General features: G+C 41.2%; 2 protein-coding genes across 4 annotated transcripts in view; one reads left to right on the top strand and one right to left on the bottom strand.

Moving 5' to 3' along the window:
* The window catches only part of CTTNBP2NL (CTTNBP2 N-terminal like), a 51,299-nt gene extending 24,937 nt beyond the window's left edge, over window positions 1-26,362 (top strand). For both annotated transcript variants that reach the window (XM_032301628.1, XM_032301627.1), the window contains 3 exons: window positions 16,855-17,085; window positions 20,682-20,789; window positions 22,188-26,362. In XM_032301628.1, the coding sequence (XP_032157519.1) occupies window positions 16,855-17,085; window positions 20,682-20,789; window positions 22,188-23,678 (1,830 nt within the window). In that variant the 3' untranslated portion in view covers window positions 23,679-26,362. The remainder of the gene's footprint in view (window positions 1-16,854; window positions 17,086-20,681; window positions 20,790-22,187) is intronic.
* ST7L (suppression of tumorigenicity 7 like) overlaps window positions 17,077-27,454 on the bottom strand; it is a 118,400-nt gene continuing 108,022 nt past the window's right edge. The window contains exon 15 of one of the 2 annotated variants that reach the window (XM_032301630.1): window positions 17,077-17,182. In XM_032301630.1, the coding sequence (XP_032157521.1) occupies window positions 17,168-17,182 (15 nt within the window). In that variant the 3' untranslated portion in view covers window positions 17,077-17,167. Of the gene's footprint in view, window positions 17,183-24,432; window positions 24,514-27,454 lie in introns of those variants that run through there. The other variant, XM_032301631.1, reaches the window with a different exon arrangement.

The following is a 27,454-nucleotide window of genomic DNA, read 5'->3' as shown; positions in this document are numbered from 1 at the left end:
AGTCTAAATGGTTTTATGTAAAAATTTATTTACAGAAAAAATTTTCTGTAAGTTACTTCCAGTTACCCCCCAAATAGCTCATGATACATAGTTATATTGTCCTATTTCCAATTAATTCTTTATAAAGAGTAGCCTTTGGTTAATGGCTGCATGAATTAGGTAATACATCCACATGGCGACTGTTAGGTAGCTATTTTACATAACTTTTTTAAAACATTGGCGTGCCTGAGTGGCTCAGTGGGTTAAGTATCTGCCTCCTGCTAGCAGGGACCCCACTTTTCCTTCTCCCTCTTCTCCTCCCCTCTATTTGTGCTGTCTCTCTCTCTCTCTGTCAAATAAAAAAATAAATAAAACCTTAAAAAAACATAATGCATATGAAAAAGTTTTAATGACATGGTAATGTTCCTATGGTGTAATGTTAAATTTGCAAAGCAGTGCATAACATTAAATATATCCTTTAATCTTGATTATAAGAATAACGTGTGCATGTGTGTATACACAGGAAAAGGACTCAAATAGATTGCAATTTGTAGTTTTATTGTATTTATTTTTTTTTCTAGAGAGAGAAAGAGTGCACATACATGTACGAGTAGGGAGGAGTAGGGGCTGAGGGAGAGAGAGAAATCTTAAGCAGGATCCATGCCCAGCGCAGAGCCCAAGGCAGGGCTTGATTTCACAACCCTGAGATCATGACCTGAGCTGAAATCAGGAGTCAGACAATTAACTGACTGAGCCACCCGCACCCTTGAAATCTGTAGTTTTAATATTAATAGTTGTTGTCCCTGGGTAGTGGAAACATAGGTACATTTTCATTTTTTTCTCCAAAACCTGTGTGTTATATGTAAATTACTTTGAAATCAGAAACATGTGCTTTTAAATATAGTAATCATATACAACAGCTTCTTGTTCAAATTTCTGTTTGTTAAGAGTCATGCCCTAAGACGATAATTTGGTTGTATAATATTCACTTTGTAGGGAAAGATAGCAGAGCAAATTGGAACTACAGTTAAATTATCCCCTATTTGTTGTTCCTGATATTGTTAATATTATTCTTTTTCTAGCTCACCCTAAATAACTATCTCTGCCTGAAAAACCAACCTCAATTCCCAAGCTATACAATAAAAAGATCATAGAGTGTAGGGAAAGAAGAAAGAAAGCTATAATAAAAATACCTCTTTATCATACCAGAGTTTAAAGAGGTGTCTTTCAAACAGTTTTGCAATATATTCCATCATTCTGCCACAATCCAGGCCACACATAGACAGCAACAAGCATGTATTAACTAAAGCAGAAATTTCACCAAAATGTATACTAACTTTATACTTTACTATAATATTTATACTATACCATACTATATTATATTATTTTCTGGTCTTTTGCACTTTATTTTTCATTAAATGCTCTTTGTGATCCTACTAACCTAGTTTCATGACCCACTTTTAGAAATTTTCCTCACAGATGTACTTAGACCCATCCAATCAAGTGTATGTGTAAGGATATTTATTGCAATATTGGTCATAGCAGCAAAATGCCAGATACAACCTAGATGTCTATTAGTAGGGTTCCAGCCAAGTAAATTACGGTAATATTATGCAGTAGAAGTCTGTGCAATCATTAAAGAGAATGAGAGATAGAGCTTTATGTATAACATTCTCCAGGATATGGTTAAGTGAGAAAATAAGGCACAGAACAGTGGGTATAGGAGGGTAAAGTTGCAACTGGTGAAGCCAGAAATACATCTCACAGTGCCTCTTTCTTGTTTCCTGTTGGCTTGGTTTCTTTGAGAATAGGAGGAGCTCCCAAAAAATGTTCTGCCCTGGGAATAGACTGAAATTCCTGAAAGGGATGTACCAGGTTTAATGGTAGGTACTCTGGCAGAAAAGAGCCAAAAGAAGCAGGAAAGGCTGGTCCTATATGGACTGTTTCTAAATTGGGTATTTATATTAAAGAGAGGACTGCATTCTTAAATGATTAAGCATCTTTGTTGCATTCAGAAAAATGTGGAGCCCCAGAAGGAACAGCTAACTGACTCTTGAGAGTAGTTGTCTGATATCAGCTGCTTGCTCTGCAGATTTTACCACATCATCATTCGTATTACAAATTATGGCATTTAGGGGTTCAAGAGGGAAAGTTCCAAAAAATAAGCAGATTTCTCATTTCACCACATCTTCCTGTGGCCTGTTATCCATATGCCTTTGAGGCAAGAAAGGGGGAACTCAGCTTGTACAAGGCTACCTATTTAGAGAACACACAGTTCTCTAGCAGTTGGGGAGCAGTTCCACAAAAGATTATAGCAGTGGGGAATTTCACCGCATTTATTCAGCCTGAAACTAAAGCAAATAAAAAAGGGAAACAGCTTATTCCTGTTATTTTGACTTCCTCTTATTGTGTCTTCCTTGCATGTGTGAGCCTTGTGATTCGGGATTAATCAGAAGTTATTTCTAGTTGCTCCCCTTAAAGAGAAAGAAAGGAAGATAGCGAGGTTGCTTGCAAAATTAAAGCCTGTGACCCGTCATTTAGTATTTCAGTTTAGCCAGTTATAGGAATATTTGGAAAGACAGGAGGAAACCATCATCTTGTATGTTTGCTGAAAATCTTAAGTGCTGGGGAGCATATATTGAGTGAAGCGGGGAATTTTATTATGTGGGGATTTATTTCCTTAGAAAAGCAGAGGAATGGATCTTTTCCACCAAACTAGTCACATCCATGAACAAGGATGCTCATTGTTTAATACAGTATTAGAGAGCTATAAACAATCTAAATGTCCATTAATAAAATATAGCAACATCAAGTAGTCCATCCTTACTATGGCATATTATGTAATTGCTTTTATTTTTTTTTAATGAGAAAAAAACAAGCAATGTACTGACTTATTAGAAAGATCTGAGACACAATAAATGAAAAAGTGCACATACACACATTTATGGATATACTTGGAGAAAGTCTGAGAGGATACCCATGACACCAAAAACTCTTGAAGAGAAAAGAGAGAGATTGGGTTGTGTTCAGGAAGGACTTGGCTTTATCTGTATAGTTAAGTTTTTTATCAGAAAATATTCATTTATGAAATGAAAAATTGTATTTTAAAGAAATATAGTATGAACTGGAACATTAAGGAGTTAAGAACCACATTTATTTCTTAAGTGTCTTTACTTCTAAGTGATTTATACTCTCACATATATCTAAATAATTCTAAGATACAGTTAAGAGGGTAGAGAGACAAGCCTGGCCTACTTGGGAGAGCATGAGCTTGTTAACACCATATCCCTGATTTTCTCCCAAAAAGAGCACAGAGTAAATTTCCCATTAATTTTCAAATTCTCCTTTTGAACAGGATGCCTAAAAGTTCTTTCAAAGCAGATTCTTTCACAGGTCATGGACTCAAATTTAATAGCGCTGACAACGTATATATGAGGAACTACATGACTAAAATTTTAAGAAATACCATTATCATAGCAGGAGACCTATAACCCTTCAAAATGCTTTTCCTGGCTTCAGTTTCATATCTGTAGTTCATAATATTCCATTGTTTAACAACAACAAAAAGAATTTCTGTGTCGGAAAAACCAACCCCACCTAGTGAGTTCTAAGATAGGCATAACTTCCAAAAATTATTTTAATCTTATTCACTGGCTGTCTGTTCGACAAAAGCCTAAACTCCCTGGAAGAACTGAGTATGGGACTGTGTTACCGAAGTCAGACGTCTCTGTTCTTATTGACTGGGAACTTCATACATAAAACCTCTCCCATTACTGTATCTAATAAAGTTTTGTAGGATAGAATCATACTTAATGTGATTTCTTTTTCCTCTGTCTGCACCAGATTAGTGATAATACAGGAATTTATCAATTCCTGCTGCTAAGTATCACAGAAAATAGAGATTTTCATCTCTTTTATGTCTGATATTTCTCTTTTGCAATAAATGTAAGCAAGCCCCACGAGGGATGAATGCTTCATCTTGTTCAGCCCTGCATCCTGAATGGCTAGAACCTCCAAAGTTCTTGCAGAAGTATTTGTCATATGAGGGAATAAGTTCAGGCCTTTGGGGTCTAAGTTGAATGTATTCAAGGCCCAGAATAGATTGCCTCTTATTAATCATATTTTTGAGAAGAGAGGCTTCACTATATTTAATACAGTTTCATAACTTTTACTGTTGATAATTCCTACTCGGTGACATTATTTACATTTCACCCTGCACTAAGGAGGAACAGTTTGTTCTTCAGACGGGAAATCATTGCTTGTGTTTGTTTCCATATTTGGCATAAAGGATACCAAATAATTGGGATTTGTACCTTTGTTCACTATGCCTGTGTCTTCATCTAAAAAAAATGAAAGACGGGCACGCCTGGGTGGCTTGGTGGGTTAAGGCCTCTGCCTTCAGCTCAGGTCATGATCCCAGGATCATGATCGAGCCCCCACATAGGGCTCTCTGCTCAGCCGGGAGCCTGCTTCCCCGCCTCCTCTCTGTCTGCCTCTCTGTCTACTTGTGATCTCTGTCAAATAAATAAATAAAATCTTTTTTTTTTTTTTAAGTGAAAGAAAACCATATTTTAGTGGTTTTTTAAAAAATTATTTATTTATTTATTTGTTTTTTTATTTATTTATTTGAGAGAGCAGGAGTAGACAAAGGATAGCAGCAGAGGAAGAGGGAGAAGCAGGCTCCTCACTGAGCAGGGAGTAGGGAGCCTGATGATAACCAGGGTCCTGAGACCATGACCTGACCCAAAGGCAGACACAGCTGACTGAACTACCAGGAGCCCCCATATTTTAGTTTTCAGCTGGCATTTTACCTCGGGGTCCCTATCTGTCAGATTGGAATGTGGTCATCTGCATTCCCTGACTGATCAACAATGGGAGCTTTGTAAGCCTCACCGAAAATTGTATATTATCTTTTTTTAAAGAGTACAGTATTGCTTGTCTTTCCTTATGTATCTTTCCTTAAATATATCCAAAAATACTGTTGCCCAGACACTGCAACTAAGGGCCTCCGTGGGCATCTGTCTAAATTATACATGTCCTCTCTCTTAATCTTTCAGAACTTGTTATCTCCCATTTCATCAGTGGGCTTTTGCTTTTGGCTCCCACCAAATCTTCCTCATATCCCCCTTTCTCTGGTTGCTTTCCAAATTGTTCACTTTTCCCTTTGAAATCCTTTCTTTTCCCTTGAAAACCTTTTTTTCTTGGGACAAGTAATGATCTCCAGGAGGCCAAGAAGCCTTTAGGGAAGAGGCTGAGACTGACAGACAGGCTTAGAATAGAGCCACTGGTGCTGTTTCTTTGGGGATTGAAATGGTCAAGGTTATCCCATTCTTGTCCTTGTTGACATTAAAGTTTCCTAAAGGTATTGCTACCCTTTAAAGTAAAAAGGAAGCACTCTTATCTCCAAGCAATGATAACTTCCCTTCCATTCATCCTCTAATCTCCTCAGTACACTTTTATTATGGAGATAAAAGCAGTGTGGGGGGGTGGGATTATTTGGGAGGAGTAGTAGCAGGGGTCAATTTGAGCAGGCTGGGTTTCACCATACCTGTATTTATCCAGTACCTTCTTGTAGTGATAAACATTGCCAGTTCACATTTAATAAATTTTCATGAAATACCCAAATCCCAATCCCCAAAGAAACAGCACCAGTGGCTCTATTCCCACCTTATAGCCCACCTTTCTCTTCACGGTCTTGGCTTCTTTACTCCTCTTCCTCTTCTGTTCTCCAAAGAAAAATCATCCTGCCCTACTTTGAGTCCCCAGTTTCCGTGTATGACGGCTGGTTCAAACTGAATAGCTAGCTGCCCCCTTCTTCGTGAGTCCTCAGTGAGTCAACAGAGGTTGCCACCTTTCCAGCCTCGGCCTTGTGACAGAGGGCTTGTGCTCTCTCTCAGCATGTCATAATATATACTCTGTTTTACCTTCTCTCATCAGCGGGTAGAATTAGCACAGTCCCTGCTTCTGTTTGCCTGCCCTCGCATCTTGCTCTCCCTGTGGCTTGAGAGCCACACAAGTCCCCTCTCAACCCCCACAAAACTTCTTAGCCTTGTTGCTCACTAAACTTCTAAGTGTGAACACTTTCTACTCCTGAGTCTTGCTAATAAGGACCCTCTTCCCATGACCTTACCACTGAGCAGCTGGTTTCTTGCATGCTGCCTTGTAGTATGACTGCATGCGTCATTTAAGAATCTTGCCTTGAAAAAAACGTTTAGAGTTAAGACTCATCCCACGATCATACAGCTCCCTCCATAGGATCCCCTAAATAGAGGAAGAGGAAGATACCCTTTCAGTCTTATTAATGAGCTCTTTTTAACTATTTTAGCTTTGAAGTTAGTTTCTGCACTGCTAATACATTGAGTTAAAGAGGCTGAGCACACTTCTAAGAAAGAAGTTTTTCAAGTTCACAGTTGCTTAAAGGATCACACGCAGGTTATAGTCTGTTGTCTGGGTCTCCCTGTGCCATACTTCAGAGACAGTTTTTGGATTATATGCCCGCCCGGCTCAACCTCCTGGTGTTTCCTGTGATTCATTATATCGCTGATAGTCCCATTTATCTGCCAGAACCCGCCCACTTCCAGGGTTGGCCTTTTCCTTCCTATTCTGAGTGTAAGGTCTGAGTCTTAGAAAGTCCTGATCAAATAAATTGTACTTGGTGTTCCTCTAAACATTAATGATACTGTTTAGAAAACATTTAAACAGCAGAGGCAGCTTGTTTATTTCTGCTCTTAGGTCTTGAACTTGTCTGGCATATTTTAAGCCCCTTAAGAGCAGAAGACTACATCTTACTTAGTCAAGCCTATATCCCCATTATCATTGCCCACATCACTCAGTATTTGTAGTACCCCACAAACATTAAATGGTCAATAAAGGCATTCAAAACACGTGTCCTTGTGAATCAGCCATGTGTCCAGGAAATTTTCCCAAACCTCTCCAGTGCTGTGTTTGGTTGTCTAACCCTGATAACACGGAGATTTTTTTTTTTTTTTTTGTTAACATTCTTATGTATTTGTTGTTAGGCCAAACATCTTGTGGCTTGTAGACATTTATAACATTCATTAGTTTAAAATAAAACAACAATACTGATTACTTTATCACTTCTTTTAGAATTTATTTATGATAGCTTAAGCTGTTTAAAATCATAGATTCAGGAGTCAGACTAATTGGTTCTTCATTCTATTTTAGTGTTTTTCATACTTTTTTGATAGAGACACAGAGTAAAAATAGACTGTATTGTGACCCAGGGGACATACATGCAGACACACAACACACATACACACCCCTATATTCTTAGGTCAGAAGAAAAGTCTCGAAACACGACTCAGAATATTCAGTATTCTGTAATGTTTTCTGTTCTCTTTCATTTTTAAGCCACTGAGAGAGACCTACTAAATTGAAATTAATTCCTATAAAGTCCTGGGGAATATCTGTGTAAGTAGTATTCATTGAGTTAACGTATTCAGTACTTCTGTACCATTAACAGTACTTCTGCTACTTAACTGGCTTTGTGGGAAAGTCACATGTTAATGTTTAGTTTCTTCTATAAAATGGAGGTATAATTGATGTCTACGTCCAGAGCTATGTCGTTTAGGATTAGATTAGATGTGCCCACTGCCTGGCAGGTAATAAGCACTACAATATCTGCACCTGCTTCATTGTTTAATTGTTATTAAAATCACATTGATTCCAGTGTCCCGTATTTCTGAAACACTGTATGTAAGGAATACATTTCATATAACTTCGTTTTCCCTTTAACTCTCAGTATGTATTTTTATATTTTTGAACTAGAGATATAATTTAGTTATAGTGGAGTGCACACAGCTTAAGTGTTGATAACACAGATCAGTAAGTTTTGACAAATGCACCCATCCATTTGACCTCCATCCCCATCAAGATATAAACAGTCCCATCGCAACCAAAAAGTCATCTTGGGTCCCTTTCTGGTACCTTGTTCCCCTACACCCAGAGGCAACCGTTGCTCTAATTTTTCTACCATAAAACTGTGGTGATCATTTCCAGTGTGGGACTGTTATGAAAAAAGTTTTAGACAATTGTTGTTTATGTCTTTTTGTGGATTTATGTTTTCGTTTCTTTTGGATAAGTACTTAGCTGGAGGTAGGCATTTTCTAACTCTATGATTAATTTCCAGTTTATTTCCAAAGTGGATATACCGTACTCCCCGCAGCAATGTGGTGAGTGTTCTAGTTGCTCCAAATCCTTTCCAACATTTGATGTTGTCAGTCTTTAAGTTTAGCCTTTCTAGTGGCTTTCTAGTGTTATCTTCTCATTGTTTTAATTTACAGCTCTTTGATCACTAATGAGTTGAGCACTTTTTTATGTGCTTTTTGGCCATTCCTATATTATCTTCATGTCTGTGATCCATCCCTGTTTTTTGTGTGTGGTATGAGGTTGATGTCAACTCTCATTATAGTCTCCTGGATAAAAGAGATTAGGATCTAATGTACCATTAAAATTATACTTTACAATTCTTAATTAATGTTCATTAATTTGTTTAGTACTTATTGAATCTCTTTGCACATTTTCTTTCCCAACTCAAAAAATTATTTATGGAGACTCGAGTCCAGATTGTGTATGTAATTTGTTTCAACCACACACATAAACCCACCTCCCAAATAAAACAGAACAAAGACAACAACACTGAATACATTTATTTCAATTTCATTAGGAGTTTTCATAAGGCTTTTTGGAATTTGAATGTTGAAGCAGCTATATTAAGTTGTTTACCCATTTTTTTTTTAAGTTTTTGTTTAGATTTTAGTTAAGATACAGTGGAGTATTGGTTTCAGGAGTAGAATTTAGTGATTCATCACTTACATACAACATCCAGTGCTCATCATAACAAGTGCCCTCCTTAATGCCCATCACCTGCTAGCCCATCCACCACCCACCTCCCTCCATCCACCCTCAGTTTGTTTTCTGTAGTTAAGAGTCTCTGATGGCTTGTTTCCCTCTGTCCTTCTTTTACTCCCTTCCCATGTATTCATCTGCTCTGTTTCTTAAATTCCAGATAAGAGTGAAATCATATGGTATTTGTCTTTCTCTGAATGACTGATTTTGTTTAGCATGATACATTCTAACTCCATCCACACTGTTGTGAATGGCAAGACTTCTTTCTTTTTTTTTTTAAGATTTTATTTATTTGTTAGAGAGAGAGATACAGAGCGCAAGCACAGGCAGACAGAGTGTCAGGCTAGAGGCAGAGGGAGAAGCAGGCTCCCTGCCGAGCAAGGAGCCCGATGTGGGACTCGATCCCAGAACGCTGGGATCATGACCTGAGCCGAAGGCGGCCGCTTAACCAACTGAGCCACCCAGGCGTCCCAAGACTTCTTTCTTTTTGATGGCTGAGTAATATTCCTCTGTGTGTGTGTGTGTGTGTGTGTGTGTGTGTGTGTGTGTGTGTGGTGTTTTGTGTACATATACACACCACATCTTTATCCATTCCATCAGCGTCACAGGAGTCCCTAAAATTTGGAGTTTTGAAACCCAGTCCTACACCTGAGATAAAACAGCTCAAACACAGGCAAAGAGAAGGCAGAGTTCTGACAAAAGCCAGGGACACAAGAGTGGTGATTGATTGCTCTTCTGTGGGGGCTTCCTGAAGAGTGGAGGATGTGAACTTTCAGCTCCAGGGCTAGACTGGAGCAAGGAGGGGGCAAGGTAGATGGGGTCAGGGTGCCGCCATATTCCTCCCCCAATCTGTGCTGAAAGCCTGCATCCTGGAGGCCCATCTCCACTAGGGCAAGTCCACCTTGGGCTCAGCACAACAGGCCCCTAGGAGACCAGCACAAACACCTCGTCCACACCAAGTCTACCGATTATAGAGTGCTGCAAAGCTTCAGCTCTAGAGGAAATGGGATCTAGCTTCCTTTTATACCCATATTCTTAGTCTATCAACAAGCAGCATTCTAGGTGGAAATATCACACTTACAGCTATTTGTACTAAACTTACCATTTTTAGTCTTCAAAAGAATTTAGTGCACTTTAGTCAAATAATAACAAATGGTCATTTGTCCTTATGTAAATAATTGGTTTTATAAACATCAGCAGCTGCAAACTGACTCCAAAGGGAATCTTTGAAACTCTTTCCACTTTAAAGTCAGTTTGCTAAATGTATAAATTAATATTACCTTAAGTGATTGTATTAAATAAATCCTAGATTTTGTTAATGGCAAAATGAAATATTGACCTCACTAAAAATGATGAGAGTTAGGAGAGGCTGAAACATCAGGAAAGAGCTGGAAAGTGAACATCCGTTAAATGCCTCAGGCTTAAGTGGAAATATAGGATATAGGAAGAAGAAAGATGTATGAGAAGTGCTTTTTCCTTTGCCTCATTACAATCTGGGCAGGAAGAAAAACAAGACAGAAAACTGGGAAATGTTTAATCATAATGCAGGAGATAAATACCAAATGATGGTATTACATAAAATATCACATAGCAGTTCAGGATTATTTGCTAAAGAAAATACTGTTATCAGTATTTCTTATCAGTTATACAGGTTCCCAGTATATTTTTAGTAATGTATTACTTTGGAGTTATCTGTTGATTGATTAATTTCATTTGCTTTTAATGAAGATTTCCTGGCTCAGTCCAATTTTAGAGACTCTTAAATATCCAGGAATAGGTTTAGTCATAGGGTCTAAAATAAAAGGAAAACCTATCCTCTACACTTGGTTACTGAAAAATTAATTCCTGTTTATAGTACATAACAATGTACCAGGTACTTATAGGAAACATTTTTTATTACTCATTTAATTTGGTAAAACAAACCTGTAGGTAAGTCATTAACCTTCATTTTACGTATGAGGGATCTGAGGTACAGAGAAATTAAGGGAATTGCTGAGAGTATACAGATAGAAAGTCGTAGAGCCCAGATACAAACCAGTTCCGGTAGGCTCCAGAGCCAAAAATTATTTAAAAAAATAAATGTTTAGAAAGTATATTAAAGAAAATAAATGTATAGATTTGAAAAAAATAGCATTTATGGTTAAGGGGTAAGAGCACTGGATTTTCAATAATATATTAGAAGTATTTTTTTTTAAGATTTTATTTATTTATCTGACACAGAGAGAGATCACAAGTAGGCAGAGAGGCAGGCAGAGAGAGAGAGAGGGGGAAGCAGACTCCTTGCTGAGCAGAGAACCAGATGCAGGGCTCGATCCCAGGACCCTGAGATCATGACCTGAGCCAAAGACAGAGGCCCACCCACTGAGCCACTCAGGCACCCCCAGAATTATTTTTTAAATCATAAAAATTTTCATGTCGAATTTTGTACCCTTTTCCAAAAGTAAAGGTTTAATTCAAACATGGCTAAATCCTCTCTTATCAATATTGTCAATCACTGAAATCCAGTTTTCTCTGAGCAAGTCAAAGGCACTTTCAGAACAGAGGGTGTACTTGTTGTAATGTTCTTGCATCTTTATCCAGAACAGTCACTTTATTTCCAGTTACGGTTCATCAGGGACTCCAGAGTATAAATTAGTTGAGGATTAGTAGATTCAACTTGTGTGTGAAAAGGATAGTTTTTAACATGCTTTTGGTGCTGTATTAGTTAAAACCATCCTGGAATCATGTTCTCTGGTCTTTCTGGTCTCTGTCATAGAGATACTCAGCTATTTTTAAAGGCACAAAGTTTGTATTGCTGATTATTGTTAAAAGTATCACTTCAGGATTGGCAACCAATTGCAAAGATATATCCTCATCCAGTTAGGGTACCAGCCTGAGTCTTAAAAATAAAACTTGTACTTGGGGCGCCTGGGTGGCTCAGTGGGTTAAGCCGCTGCCTTCGGCTCAGGTCATGATCTCAGGGTCCTGGGATCGAGTCCCGCATCGGGCTCTCTGCTCAGCAGGGAGCCTGCTTCCCTCTCTCTCTCTCTCTCTGCCTGCCTCTCTGCCTACTTGTGATCTCTGTCTGTCAAATAAATAAATAAAATCTTTAAAACAAAAAAAAATAAAATAAAAATAAAACTTGTACTTGAATGTAAACCCCCAGTTAAGTGGGCCTTAAATCTTCACTTTAGATTTGGAACCATTTTTCATGTTGGTGATCATCATCCAAAGAATGAAGAAGTTGATTTCCTGTTTCAAGATTGGGAAAAAACATAAGGATAGGTACACACACTATTACTATAATAGGATTTTATCATACTATACTATATATAGAAATATATTGCACTGCTTTTATGTATTATACTATTTATGTATATTGCCATATGTGACATATCTAATAGTAGAAATTGTATTGGAGAGGGGAGAGGAGGTTACTGTTTCATATTTCTTTTTGAAGTTTGTCATAGCAAAGCTGAAAATTTTGGAGAGCAAGCATGACAGACTCCCAAGAATTGTACAGTTTTATTTTAAGCTTTCAGTAGTGGTGGTGTTTCATTCAGCCTGTGACAGGAAAAGTGAGTAATAGATGACTCGTGTGTTTTGTCTGCTGTAGCAATACCCTTTATCAGTGAATCTGTCTAACCAGCCAGTTATATTCCTGTTGTCTGAAATTAAAGACCATGATGTTTTCTGACATTGTAGAAATTTCTGTTCAGTTAAAATACGTTGTCAGTGAAGTGAAAATAATGAAATCGCAAGAAGTTGATTGATTTTAGCTGTATTACTGAATTCCTCCCTTCAGAAGTCAAATTTGGATCACTTAAAATTTCTTACAAAATAGTTCATACACCATTAAAGTATTAAAATTCAGCCTTAACAGTTTTTAGTGTTTAATAGGGATTTGGTCTCTAAGTTTGACTTGAGATGTAAACAGTAGTGGTAGCATATCTAGTCGCTCATCTTGTGGTAGCCAGCCTTCAAGATGGCCCCCAATGACCCCACCTGCTGATAGTCACACCTTTGTGTAGGCCCCTCCCACATTTGCCAGGGTTGGTCTGTGTCTCCAATAGAATACATCAGAAGTGATGGTATGTCACTTCTGAAATTAAGTTATAACATAAAAGACACTGGGATGCCCATCTTGGTGTCAGTCTCTGTCTCTGCCTCTCCCTCCCTCTCACTCACTCCCCCATCCCTCTCTCTTCCTGTCTCCCACCCTCTCCCCGCCCTCTCTCTCTCTTTCTCCCTCTCTCCTTCTGTCATGTCACCTGCTCTGTGGGAAGCCAGCACAAGCAAGGAACCAAAGCCTATGCCAGCATCCCCGTAAGGTGGGAGATGGATGCACCAGCCCCAGTTGTATCTTCAGATAACCGCAGCCCTGGGCAAGGGCTCCGCTTCAGCCTCAAGAAACAGAGTCAGAACCACCCAGTTCAACCCCGCCCAGATTCCTGACCCTCAGAAACTGTATGAGATAAGGAAGGGTTTACTGTTTGCGCTGGTGTATTTGGGAGTGACTTATATAGGACTAGATAACCAATACACACCTCCACCAATGTTCTTTTCATTCTTCAGTTCTTAACGTCTATTTTAGTTGTCCTTACTTGTTCTGTGAAACCTGTCATCCATACAGTCCACCCGATTGAGGCATTAAGTTGACTGAAAAATACCATATTCCATCTCCCATTTTCCAACTCAGTGTTTGGTTATAGTAAATGCAGACTTTGAATTCACTTTCCCCATATCTGGGCCCCATATTTGAATGTACTTTAAAGAATTGTTTTTTGACAAGGAGCCTTTTTTAGATTATTCCACAGATTCTTTTCATTTATGTGCAAAACCACCAATTTTGTATAACTTGCAATTACTATGCAAGTGATTATGGAATTACTATGAAGTACTTCAAGAGAAAACAGACAGCTTAACAACTGTTCTCAGAGAAGTCTGAGACCTCACCAGAGAAGCTCATCTATTACTCGTAACTCAGTGATGGTTATTAATTATACAGGATAATAACAGTGTGGGTTTTAAAAAGTCATGCTTTTAAGTATTAGTTAACTATATACTCCAGCCTGAGAGACAGCTTCTCAGCAGATGTGTCAAGGTCATGAATTTACACTCCCAGCTCCTGCTCTCCCATCCCACGTCCCCCCTTGCTGTTCTGAAAAGAAAGCTGTAGAAATACTCAGGTTTCCGTGTTCCTTTCTGCCCTACCAGACCAATTTCAGTACCGAAAATCATTCCTTTACCATTGCTAACCAGACCAGAATGGTAATCATGAATAAAACAATGTGACAGTAAGAAAAGTAGAATTTCAACTTTCCGAAGAGTCTTTTTTCCTCTTGCTTCCTTTGTCTAAGCATTTTTCTGAATTTGGATTTGCCTTTAGGACGCAAATAGCTAGAGACAGTTTCTTTCATCACATCCTGGATTGTCAATCTCGAGTTTTTATACCTGAACTTAAAGAAACAGATGTTCTTGGTGAAAGGAAAATATTGATGAGTCCCTGTTGTCTGACACTATTCCTTTTAAAAGTCTAACTCAAAACTAGCTTTTTCTGTTTTACTCCTGCCATGATTTTAAAAAACAATAAAAATAGCCAATTCAGGAATTGGTCTTGTGTTTCTCAATCCTAAAATGGAATAGAGACTATTTTGAAATTTTACTGAGGATTTTCTTTTTAATTGGGAGCTGAGAAAATAGGAGTCTGTCTTGGATTCTGTCTTTCACATCCGTACCTCTTTAATTCTCATGCTTACACAGAGACACACAGACACGCACGTACACGCACACTTATAGTAAGGTCAGGAAGATGGTTATCTTAAGATGGCAACTTAAAGGAACAAATCGATTTGGTTCTTCATAATTCCAGTATACCAATAATGCCATCTTTTAAAATGGTTATAGAGGGGCACATGGGTGGCTCAGTGGGTTAAAGCCTCTGCCTTTGGCTCAGGTCATGATCTCAGGGTCCTGGGATGGAGCCCTGCATCGGGCTCTGCTCAGCAGGGAGCCTGCTTCCTCCCTCTCTCTGCCTGCCTCTGCCTACTGTGATATCTGTCTGTCAAATAAATAAATAAAATCTTTTTTTTTTAAATGGTTGTAGTTAGGGACACCTTGCTGGCTCAGTCGAAGGAACTGCAACTCTTGATCTCAGAGTCATGAGTTCGAGCCCCATGTTGGATGTAGTTAAAAAAAATAAAATCTTAAAAAATTTTTAATCGTTGTAGTTAAGCCAGAAGTAAAACCCCAGGGCTTCTAACTCTGCTTTGAACATTTGCCAGTTGACACCAACGTATATTTATAGCATAAAGCTAAGTGATTCCTAGGTCTTGAACTTGGACAGTCTAATGAAGGAATCATCGTGTTTTCAGGACTGAAACATACTTCTGTGTTAAAGCCCACGTTTGCTTTATTGTCTTGAGAGGTGTTTTTGTTTTTGTTTTTGTTTTTGCTTTGTTTTTTAAGCATAGCCATTGAATTGTAAATTTCCCTTTCTTTTCAAATGGGTTCCTCTTTGTGGATGATACTTAGCTCCCCCAACAAAAAAAAAAAAAAAAAGAAGAAGAAGAAGAAGAAAACCTAGCTTTTGATGTAATACTTTTTTAAAAAGTGATAAATGACAGTAGTTTTCATTACTAGATTTCATATCAAAGCGTAAATCATACAGTACTTTGCTGTGGTTTTTGAGAAAGTTTCTTCAATGCTGTATTAACACTTCATTTTTTTTTTCATTGTAAAATGTCTCAGGAACCTTTGTAATGTCTGTGTAGGAAAGTACTCGTTACTGTCACCCTGTTCGCCTGCATGTAATATATGATGTTCTTACAAAGTAGTACTTCAAGTCCTTCGTAGCAGACCTGAAAGAATAGGAAAGTCAAAGAATCTCTTTCCACTCCCTTCCTGATCCTTGCATCCAGTGTGGCCCCAAGCCCTAAAGCAGACTCTGATACCAGCCCGCATTCCCTGCTCACCTTCTGTCTCATCCCTGAAGCCCACCGAGCCCTGAAAGGGACAGAAAGATGGCAGGTAGCCCCAAACAGACTAAAAAAGGGGTGGAATTTGGCAGCAGGTAGAAGGGATTTTTGTCTGCACCTCTGGCTGTGAGTGACCTGGTCTTCTTGATCCACCAATAACTGAGTGATGTTCCGCATGTTCAGATCACAAATAGTTGTAAAATATAATGTGAAAACACGTTTAACATTCTTTACTTATATACAACTGCCTTGTTACATCCCTAAATATGTAAACTTGTAAAATTCTCATGTTTACCATATTTTAGAAATGCAAATGCCATAACAGAAGGAAAGGATAAGGTATTCCTGCTGGCCGTCACCAGCGTTCATAAGCAGAGGCAGTAAGCATGGTGCTTAAGGACAAAGACGTAGAGCCTGACTGCCTGGTTTTAAATCCTGGTTCTGACCTCCTGTTACTTGACCACTTTATCATAGTTTTCTCATCTGCAAGTTGAGCATGATAGCGCTACCTTAGAGGCTTATAAAATTTAAGTAAGTTAGGGGCACCTGGGTGGCTCAGTGGGTAAAAGCTTCTGCCTCAGTTCAGGTCATGATCCTGGTGTCCTGGTATCGAGCCCATCGGGCTCTCTGCTCGGCAGGGAGCCTGGTTCCCCACCGTCCCCCCTCCGCCTGCCTCTCTGCCTACTTGTGATCTCTGTCAAATAAACAAATAAAATCTTTAAAATAAGAAAAAAAAGGTTATATTCCTAAAGATATAACCACATAAAGAAACTTGAAAAAATTTTAAGTAAGTTAATGCGAATATAAATGCTTGTAACAGTGTTTAATGCATAGTTGGCTCTACATAAGACTTTGTCCTCACTGATGTTACTCTACTGTGCCCCCTTTCTGGTGTTGCTTCTCCATTAAGATGGCCTGATCAGCAATCAGATTTGTAGTTGGCAGATTCCGTTCATACTCACAGTGCCGTCTTTACCATATAACTCCTAGCAAATCCCCGGCCACAGTAGTTTTAAAAAGCAAAATGCTTATTTTTTTCCCTCTTTCCCAGGCACAACACAGAGATACGTTCATTGAAGAACGCTACGGGAAATACAACATCAGTGATCCTTTAATGGCTCTACAGAGAGACTTCGAGACGCTGAAGGAGAAGAATGATGGCGACAAGCAGCCAGTCTGCACAAACCCACTCTCCGTCCTGAAGGTGGTGATGAAGCAGTGTAAGAACATGCAGGAGCGCATGCTGTCGCAGCTGGCGGCCGCCGAGAGCAGGCACCGCAAAGTACGTTCACCCACCTGACTCGTGTTTCGTGGACCTGCACAGACACCTGCTGGGCAATGCCCGATCTTGTTCCCACAGTACTTCAGTCGGGGGTCTCCTAGAGCCAAGAGTTCAGGAAGAAAATGCGAGTTATGCAGAATGTTAAATTTAGGGACTATGCCAGGCATGTTATTTACGACGGCATTCCTTCCTGATAGGACACTCTAAAACACTTGCTCTGTCCTTTCAGCTCTTGAGCATCCAAACTTTGTCAACAGACTGGGGTTTGACCAAGCTCGCAGCTGAACAGAGTGTTCCCTGTGTGCTTCCCTAAGTGACAAATAGCAAGATTAACAGGTATTTGGGGAATCCTGTACAAGAGAGAGAGAGAATTTACCTGATTATAAACATGCAAGCCAATGGATTGTTTTTCTGTGTCTCTAGTTTTGAGATTCATTGCATTTTACTTCTCCTAAAACCATAAACAGTCCCGAGCATTGTTTATCTTAAAGCTCTTCTATCGTATTAGGAAGTGTAAGGGGGGTTGTGTGTGTGTGTGTGTCTGCATGGGTGCACACGCGCGCATCATGCACACATGCACCTGTTTGGCTCCTCTTACAGACCCTAGTTAGGAAGGCAAACCTGTGCTTTCCTCTGTCTCATCTTATTGGATTTCTAGTGCTTGTGATTTTATTCCCTGACCTGATTTACCACTCAGATTTGGCCTGTAAAAGATGCTTGGCTAAAATTTACATTTTCTAAAACTATTGGTTTAGATTTACACCAGCAAGGGAGACATCAACACATTTAGTAGGAAGCATTTTATTCTGAAAAATTGGGTCAGCAGTTGCAAACTGATGAACTTTAGCTTGCTTTTATGATGACTTGCATTAGAGAATCTGCTTAAAATGCACCTTCAGATTGCTCAGGCATAGGTCTTGCCCATCATTTTTCTCACTCTTCCCAGGGTCCAAGTGAAAGGCCAGGATGGAGATTCTTAACTGTGGATGGGCCTCAGATGTTCCATGATTCCCCAGAAAATACACAGAATGCCAAAAGTCCATACGTTTTTATAGAATGTGAATTGTTTTTTTTAAAGATTTTATTTATTTATTTGACAGACAGAGATCACAAGTAGGCAGAGAGGCAGGCAGAGAGAGAAGAGGAAGCAGGCTCCCTGCTGAGCAGAGAGCCCGATGTGGGACTCGATCCCAGGACCCTGAGATCATGACCTGAGCCGAAGGCAGCGGCTTAACCCACTGAGCCACCCAGGCGCCCCTAGAATGTGAATTTTTTCCCCTATCTGTAATTGAATTCTCAGAGTTGTCCAAGACCCAGCAGAGTTTAACCATTGGTCTAGAATGAAGGAATCTAAAAGACATTTATGCCCAATTTAAAATGTGTCAGGTCCGTGTTAGTTGCCTAATTTGGGGGGCCTTTTACATAAACCCCTAAGAAAGTCTTCACAGCATGGTTTGCTTGGCCTTTTAACCCCTTCATCCATGAAGCAGCTGAAGGGTTGACCAGCTGTCATGCCCATGAAAATTGTAGTACTAGGATAATTTGTGGCTCTTGGTGTTTAGGAGAGGAAGAAATTAAAAATAATTCAAAATTCTTTAATACTATATTTCAATGTAAGATTCTTTGAGCGTTAAATATTTTTAAACCAACTCCCTACCTGTAAGTGTTTTTATCAAAGTAAAACCCTGACCTTGTTACGAATCAAACAGTACCTAGAGGCTTATAATTAGGGTACCTATTGTCCTAGTTTGCCCAAGAGAGTCCCAGGTGACGTCTGTCGCCTCGGCATAGTCATTAAGAATACCTCCTTTGACTCTCAGAAGTGCTGTGGTTTGAGTGGTAAATTACACGCTTACCCTGCTTATTATGAAACAGTTCCCTCGTCCACCTCTCCCCCTTCCCTCTTCTCCGTATTCAAAGACCATTTATTTGGGTAGCTAAATTCCATATTTCTAAGTGGTATATTATTCCCACACACGTCCATTCTTGACACCTGTCTTGCTTCCTGTCATTAGAGATACGGATTTACTTTACAGCCTGCCTCCCATTCCGCCCTACCACCTTCCTGAAACCAACACAGCCCTCTTCCCTCACCCTCATTCTCTGCTATTCCCAGATCCTCAGCCTGCCGCATTCTGTTTCTTCTGAGGATAAACATTTGCCTTGTTCCTGGGCAGTGGATACCTAACATTTTATGTACGGGAATCAGGTGGAGGAGACAGATAACCTTCTAGAAAATAGAGATTTTGATTCAGTGGCCTTGTTTCCTACCCCACATCTCACCTCTCCTCTGTAGCACCTGCCATTTCCAGGTTCCATATCTCTTTGGGGCCCTGCAGGGCAAAACGGCTTCTTCCCCCATACCAAAGTAGCCACCGCACCTCCTGCCTCCTGCCCTCTTTAGATGTTACTAACATTTCTTGTGTGCTACAATTTCTGTCTTTGCGGGTTTTTATCTTTTCATTCCATTTCTGTAATTTTAGAGGGCTATCCAAAAGGAGAGATGATTGACCATCATTAGCCAAAATTGTTTTCCTGTTAAATTGTAAACTTAAGGTTTGGGGGTTTTTAGTTTTGTTTTGTTTTTTTAGAATTTTATTAAGTAATCTCTATACCCAACGTGGAGCTCAAACTCAGAACCCCGAGATCAAGAGTCCCATGCTCTAATGATTCAGCCCACCAGACACCCCAAGTTAGGCTTTTTTTTTTTTAAACCAGAAGGAAGAACACCAAGATGTTTTCATTTTTGTTGAATGAAAACATTTAGGGTTTCATGTCCCAAAAACTTTTCCTCTCTCCATACAAGAAGATTCTTAGTGGAGAGAAATGCTGAGAAATGGTAATTGGGAGGACAGTGCTCTGCCTTAGAGGTCTGGGCCAAGGTATCTGGGAAGCAAGGGCAGAAGCTGCTAAGAAAGCCCTGGTCTTTCAGCATCTTGTGCAGTATTTATCGATGGGATTATGTGGGAAATGTCCCTTTAAATGTGGACAGTATTAGCCTTCAAAGTGGGCTTAATTCTTTGGTGCCAGGATAAGTGGATTGGGGTGACAGATGAGTTAAAAGGCCTTCTGAAAAAATCTCCACATAGGATCCCAAGTGTTGAGGCTTTTTACGTGCAGGCTGAGCTCAAGAACCTCCACCTGTCTGCTAACTCTACACAAAATGCATATTGCTGACTAAGCGGGGCACAGAGATTTGAGCTTGGGAGGAAGATCTTGGCGTTCAGCTCTCGGTGGTCCTGTCTTGCTGCATCGCCTCCCCCCAACCCCTAGTCTGAGCAAAAGGCCTGTGGTTGCTGGACCTATTAATTCTCGGAAACCTTCTCAATCCCTAGAGCTCATTAGTTGCCCTCCTCTGCTTACTTGCCATTTTGTATCTCCTCCAATAAAGCATCAGTCTTACTGTTTTCTGGCATGTAGCTTGCATATCTTTCACCCTGCTAGATAATGTGATCCTGGATGGCCCTGATGAGGGTGGGTGGATTGATCTCTGGAACTATCTTAGGTGCTTAGATAGGCGCTTAGTATTTAATTGTGTTGTATTATAAGTGTGTTTTCTTGATATTTGGAATTTTGTTTCTTTAATTCTTTTAAAGGTGATCCTGGACCTTGAGGAAGAAAGGCAGAGGCATGCGCAAGACACAGCTGAAGGAGATGATGTCACCTACATGCTGGAGAAAGAGAGAGAGCGGCTGACTCAGCAGGTAGTGATGGTGCTCACAGCACCACGTGGCAGAAGCAGCATTTCTCAAACATTGTTCTGCAGGGTGTAAATTAGTGTTACTCAGAAACAAAGGGCTTTGTGGTCAGATAAATCTGGGAATTACTGGATTAAACAAAGTTAAATAGGTTTCTAATTTCTTAGACCTTTTAGTACAGAAAAGTGCATTGTGCGTCTTCAGAACAAGATGGTATTCTGAGTTTAGCAAATCTATTTTCATAGAGTCTTTTTTTTTTTTTACATAACTCACTCACTGTGGGACTGTCACCATGTAGCACATACTTTGGAAACACTAGCTTCGAACTCACTTAGGAATCCAGAAACAAATACATTTTACATCACAACCCAGCGTACAGGCATACACAAACATGTGTGTGCCTGAAACAAAAATCCCGTGAAATTATATATAACCCTTACTGCCATTCATTTTCTTAAAACTTTGATGGTGACTCATGAGACTGGTTTCCTCAACCACTAAGTCTCGTTAATGAGTTTGAAAAACATTGACTAATAGGGTTCCATCAATGCTCTCTCTCTTGCTCAGAGTTTCTGTGCCTTAAATAGGGTGGAAATAATAATTAAAATAGACTGCATTTGTGTAAAAAGTACAGTTTATTTATTTATTATTTAAATAAATTGACACATAATTATTAGTTTCAGAGATAGAGGTCCGTGATTCATCAGTCTTACAACACCCAGTGCTCCTCACATCACATGTTCCCCACCCCCGACCCCCTCCAGCAACCCTAAGTTTGTTTCATTTGGTTAAGAGTCTCTTATGGTTTGTCTCCCTCTCTGGTTTCATCTTGTTTTACTTTTTACCTCAAAAGTAGAGTTTAAATGCAACTATTTGTTTGTTTTTAAGACCAGAAAGAATGATGACCAAAACTTGAAAAGTTTTATTTTCATCACTTAGGCTGATGAGAGCCCTATATTTTATACCTGAAACTCATGGAACACCGCATCAACTCTGCTGGAGTTAAATAAGATGCATAGTTTTGTTTTCCTCAGTATTCATCACAAAACCCTATGTGTGTGGCTTTGTGTTATCAGTCCTGACTGGTTCCGATCTTCTGACCCCTCCCCACCCCCCCCACCCACCCCCGCAGACCTAAAACACAAACGATGGTCCGGATTCCCACCGCTAACAACAGAAGAACTAGAAGCGCATCCTAAATCACCAGAGCAAGAGTAGACCCTAGTGTGTACCCCCACGTGGCAGGCGCTCTGGTGCCTCAGAAGCACTTGAGCTGAGCACATGGCCACGAGGCCTCCGTGCGTCAGACGAGAGCCATCCGGACGCCCCACCTGATAACAGTTTTGCGACCGAGCTCTTTGTTGTCTTGTCCTAATCAAGCTGTCCGGTGGCCTTCTTTTCTAGTTGGAATTTGAGAAGTCCCAAGTGAAAAAGTTTGAGAAAGAGCAGAAGAAGCTGTCCAGTCAGCTGGAGGAGGAGCGCTCCCGACACAAGCAGCTCTCGTCCATGCTGGTGCTCGAGTGCAAGAAAGCCACCAGCAAGGCGGCCGAGGAGGGCCAGAAGGCAGGCGAGCTGAGCCTGAAACTGGAGAAGGAGAAGAGCCGGGTGAGTAAACTGGAGGAAGAACTGGCGGCTGAGAGGAAGCGAGGCTTGCAGACGGAGGCCCAGGTGGAGAAGCAGCTGTCCGAGTTCGACATCGAGCGAGAGCAACTGCGAGCAAAACTGAACCGAGAAGAGAACCGCACCAGAACCCTGAAGGAAGAGATGGAGAGTTTGAAGAAGATAGTGCAGGATCTGGAGGCTTCTCACCAGCACAGCAGCCCTCCTGAGCAAGCGAAGAAGCCGGTGACCATGTCTAAAGGCACGGTCACCGAGCCTCCCGTGCTGGTGTCTGTGTTCTGCCAAACCGAAAGTCCGCAGGCAGAAAGAACCCAGGGGAGCAGCGCAGCCAAGGGGACAGCCACTGGGCTGCCTGGTCCCGCCACTCCTACTTACGCGTATGCAAAAGCCAATGGCCATTTTGAGCCCGAGATGCAGACTGCCCGGGAGCCAGGGGCAGGCAGCAGCGTAGAAAACCAAGTGCCTCCACGAGAGAGATCTGTGGGGTCTCTGGGGTCGGCCCAAGAGAAAGCAGTGGAGAATGGCGGGTGTCCTGTGGGAATCGAGACTCCTGGCCCAGCACCTGGTCACCTCCCGTCCAGTGGGGGCTCGCTGTCTCCCAGCAGCACGGCCTCCTCCTCCCTCACATCCTCTCCTTGCTCCTCCCCAGTGCTAACTAAGCGCCTGCTGGGGTCGTCAGCCAGCAGCCCTGGCTACCAGTCATCCTACCAAGTAGGGATCAACCAGCGGTTCCATGCAGCCCGGCACAAATTTCAGTCTCAAGCAGATCAGGACCAACAGGCCAGTGGTGTGCAGAGCCCCCCATCCAGGGACCTGTCTCCCACCCTCATAGATAACTCTGCAGCCAAGCAGCTGGCCCGCAACACCGTCACTCAGGTGCTCTCCAGATTCACCAGCCAGCAAGGGCCGATCAAGCCTGTCTCCCCCAACAGCTCTCCCTTCGGCACAGACTATCGGAATCTGGCCAACACCGCCAGCCCAAGAGGCGACGCCAGCCATTCCCCGACTCCAGGGAAAGTGTCCAGTCCGCTGAGCCCTCTGTCTCCAGGGATCAAGTCCCCCACCATCCCCAGAGCTGAGAGAGGAAACCCTCCACCCATTCCGCCCAAAAAACCTGGCCTCACCCCTTCTCCATCTGCTACCACTCCACTGACCAAAACTCATTCCCAGGCCTCCTCTTTGGCCACCACAGAAGATCTAGCCGTCAGCTGCTCTTCCCCGGCTGTTGTAGCTAATGGCAAGGACGTGGAGATACTCCTGCCTACCAGCAGCTAGTCCCTCTCGGGAGTCTCCACGGCTGACATTCCACCGGATTTCGTCCAAGAGCTCAGAGTCCAACCGTTGAGTCAGATCATGTTATTTATTTTGATAGTAGCTGGAACCATCTGTAGAGTCCATTTAGTGTTTTTCGCCTTTTTGTATTTTTTTAAGTAGAAACTGAGTCCTTCGGATTTTTATGCCTCCCACCTTTGTACTAAAGCTAGAAGGGCACCTCAAAGACGTCTCAAGCTGAGCAGTCACTGTCTCATTGTGATGGAGAAGGCTAACTGAGGACCGGCTGGTGATTTGCTGTCTATTTGGGGACTGGAATCACTCAACACTCACGGCGAATTATGCAGAAGTGGTTCGTGCAGATTTTTATTCCAGATGAACATGTTTCAAAAGTGCCTGAAATAAGACTGCCACATGAATGTGATTCTGCAGCGAAAACACAGAGTGGATCATTTAATTACAGAAAATGAGATCCTCCGTGAATCCTGAATGTCAAAAACCAACACTGCTTTTAATCCTCTTTTACTGTTTTTAATATAAGCTTTGTGTTCAGAAACCAGGCTGCGTCAGTAGAACAGGAATTGGAAAAAGGTGGATGTGACCTTGCCACCAAGCCAAGCTTTCTAGAGCCCTTGAGAATCCCTCCTGAGCAGGAAGCAGCTGGGGTGCTGATTTTTCTCATACTTCTGAAAAATTAAGTCATTTGCAGTGTCCTGCAGCAGTTCTTGAATAGAATGAAATCACCTCTCCATTCAAAAAATGTCTTCAGGCATCTACTGTTGTGTAAGGAACTTCTGATTCCGATTACTATTACTTGAATAGGAAATGGTTACTTGTTCTGTATAAAAAAAAAAAAAAAAAGGTTTGCAACAGAATGAAATCTTTACTATGTAATCAAAGAGCAATAACTTAAAATTCATTGTCTTTGTAATATATGTCAGAATTATACAGGTTTTACCAAATTGTTACACTCACTCTTGGAGCTGCCAGCACTTGGTGTCTGTATCTGTGGAACCAAATTAACTTTTCCCTAAATGGAAGTATACATAGATCTGTATAGATACACAGCCTTTTATGTGTCTGACATACACACACTTAAACACATAAATATTAGTGTGATTATATCTTTGAAGTTTGCAATATAGCATAAAGGGCGAGTAGAAATGCACATTAAGATTACTTAACAGAGCAACTCGATGTGCCTGGGACCCGGTCGGTCAAAGGAGGAATCTTGTCCACAGGGATGGGCGGGGCAGGGTGGGAGGGAGTTCCAGATCAAGTCAGGTCTTCAGCACCCTAAAACACCAGAGCCAAACTGACCCGTAGCACAGAACTCAACTGGCCATATGAAAAGAATGAAACAGGTCACTCGATCAAGTGCTAGAAGTCAGCTGGGGCAGGGGAAGCTGTAGCTAACGGAACTGCCCGAGCCCCCTCTGAAAGGCAAGAGCCAGCTGCTTGTTGCCATGCAACAGTGCTAGACCAGGGTTACCAGCTCCTCAAATTTTTGTGAAATCCAAATTTTCAGAGAAACAGTCTCACTTTTAAATATCAAAACAGACTCAAACACAATTTGAAACTGCTAGTTAAACACTTCTGCAGCTGGGTTTAGCTCACAGACTGCCAAGTTGCAACCTCTTTCATTCTAGAAACTTCTGTCATTGCCATCATTGTGAGTTTGTGAGGACAGACACCTCCCCCCTTTCCAGCGGGTGGTCTAGTACAGCTGACAGTGGCCATAGAATATAATGACGATTCCCGCCCTCCAAACAGGACTGCAGCCCAGCGCAGACAAGGTGGTTATAGGACTTTGTGGCCACAGTGATGGAGAGGCCTTGGTGTCCTCACATACTTTCTCCCTAGCCAACATCTACCCAGCAGCCCTGCCCTCCTGCTGTAATTTAAGTCTATTTCCTCTTAATCCAATATGAATTGATGGGGGACCGGCCGGTGATAGAAATCAATGTATAAATCATAATTGGTGTCTCCAGGGCTTACGGTTTGATTAAGACCAATACATCAAAAATTGAAATGCTCCTTGTGCCCCAGGGTGTCTACCAATTGATGAACGGGGTATCTTTTAAGCTGCCCAAAGCAGTCATGCATTAAACTTCATTCCCATGCACGGCCAAATAAAGTGATAAAATAGCTGAACTTCCTGAACAGGAGAGGGGCTACAGTCCCAGAGTGTTATTACCTCTCTTGCTTGAAATGGTAATCTTAAAAGTTGCATTGTACTATTCCTTTGTTTCGGCATAGATATATATATAGAGAGAGATACTATAAGGAAGTTTATTTCTTAGGAAGTGCACTGAATAATGTATTTCTTTTACAGTGTAATATGGGGGTGGGGAAATGCAAAAGAAATGTGTATTTTTGCTAGTTGCCTATCTTCTAAGATAAATAAGCACAATACTGCAATGGATCCAGTAATCCAGCTAGGTCTTAGAGATTAGTATTTAAGTTTGCTGTAGATTGTGTGTGTGTTCTAAGTAAAAGTTCCATGACTCACAATTTTGGTACTAACCCACGTTGTGGACGCTAGATGACTAGTCAGCAGATGCTAATGGATGTGCCGCGCATACCACAAGCATTAACTCGTCGTTCTCGTTTGTAAAGCCAAGTGTACCATGCAGAAGTCTTCATCCATTTTTATAGCAGACTACATTAAAACAAGTTAAATCATACTGTCTGGGGAAATCTAGTCTTGTTTGTACAAAGTGAAGGATGTTGCACAACTGGGCCTGTTTTGTAGGGGAAGGAGCAGGTGGTGTGGAGGGAGCGCGTGCCTGGGGCTTTCGAAAACCAAGCGAAGTCTGACCCGTTCAGGTTAGACTCCAAGAGGAGCCAGGCTCTTGGTTTTCTTGAGAACCTTGGAGCTGTAAGAAGGTTTTGCGATGATCCAGCCTATAATTTTTAAGCCCTGGAGGGGTTTAAAGGGGTTCTGGACCTTCTGAGAATCTAAGACTACATCCCCGGAAAAATGGATATACTGACAGGCAGAATGTGGCTGATGGCTTCCCAAGATCCAAAGACCTTGAAGCCATCCATGATTCATGTACTCGAGCTAAAGAACACCTGATCTTGCCCTGCCCACGCGTTTTACAAGTGACTAATATATCCCTTATCTCCTAGTCCAGTGCTGTGGCGCTACCCTGCTGTAGGCAGACAGAAGCACCTGAAAAATCCTTTGATGTACAAAAGACCTGGAGACAGTGTGGATGTTTACATATGTTACATTTCCACCATTTAAGGCAATTAATGATCATTTCAACAAACACTGGGTATATCTGTTTTCCTGTAAGAGCCTCACTGTCAGCCGTGCTGCCTTGTCTTCCCAGTGAGGGTCCCTCGTGCCTGGCATGGAGTCTCTGTGCCCAGAGTGTCCCTCCTTCCCACGGATAGTCCCGCAGGTCTCTTTGGCTCCAGACCATGTCACCACCCTTCCTACCCTCTTGGATGTGGCCTCTTCTGGAGAATGTTCTACCAGTCTTTGGGTCATTTTTTCTGGGCTATTTCTACTGCTGTGGGGGTGATCTAGGTATGTCTGTGGGCCAAAGAGCCTAGGATCCTTCTGCTCCGCCATCTTCCCAGAAGGAGCAATGCTGCCTTGTCAATTAATTTATAAAGTGCTCTTCTGATTCTTGGTCCTCCCAAAAGAACTTCAAATTTCTTGAAATGCTGGCTTCAAAATAGTATCTGTTCTCAAGATCATGAGTCCAAAGTAGGTAATGAGCACAGTTCCACTGCAGTCATTTCAATTTCATTGCTGTAAAACC

The sequence above is a fragment of the Mustela erminea genome, chromosome 10 (genome assembly GCF_009829155.1).
Source record: "Mustela erminea isolate mMusErm1 chromosome 10, mMusErm1.Pri, whole genome shotgun sequence".
Taxonomy (NCBI): Eukaryota; Metazoa; Chordata; class Mammalia; order Carnivora; family Mustelidae; genus Mustela; species Mustela erminea.
The sequence above is the reverse complement of the archived record's forward strand: the minus strand, read 5'-3'. Positions and strand labels throughout refer to the sequence as shown.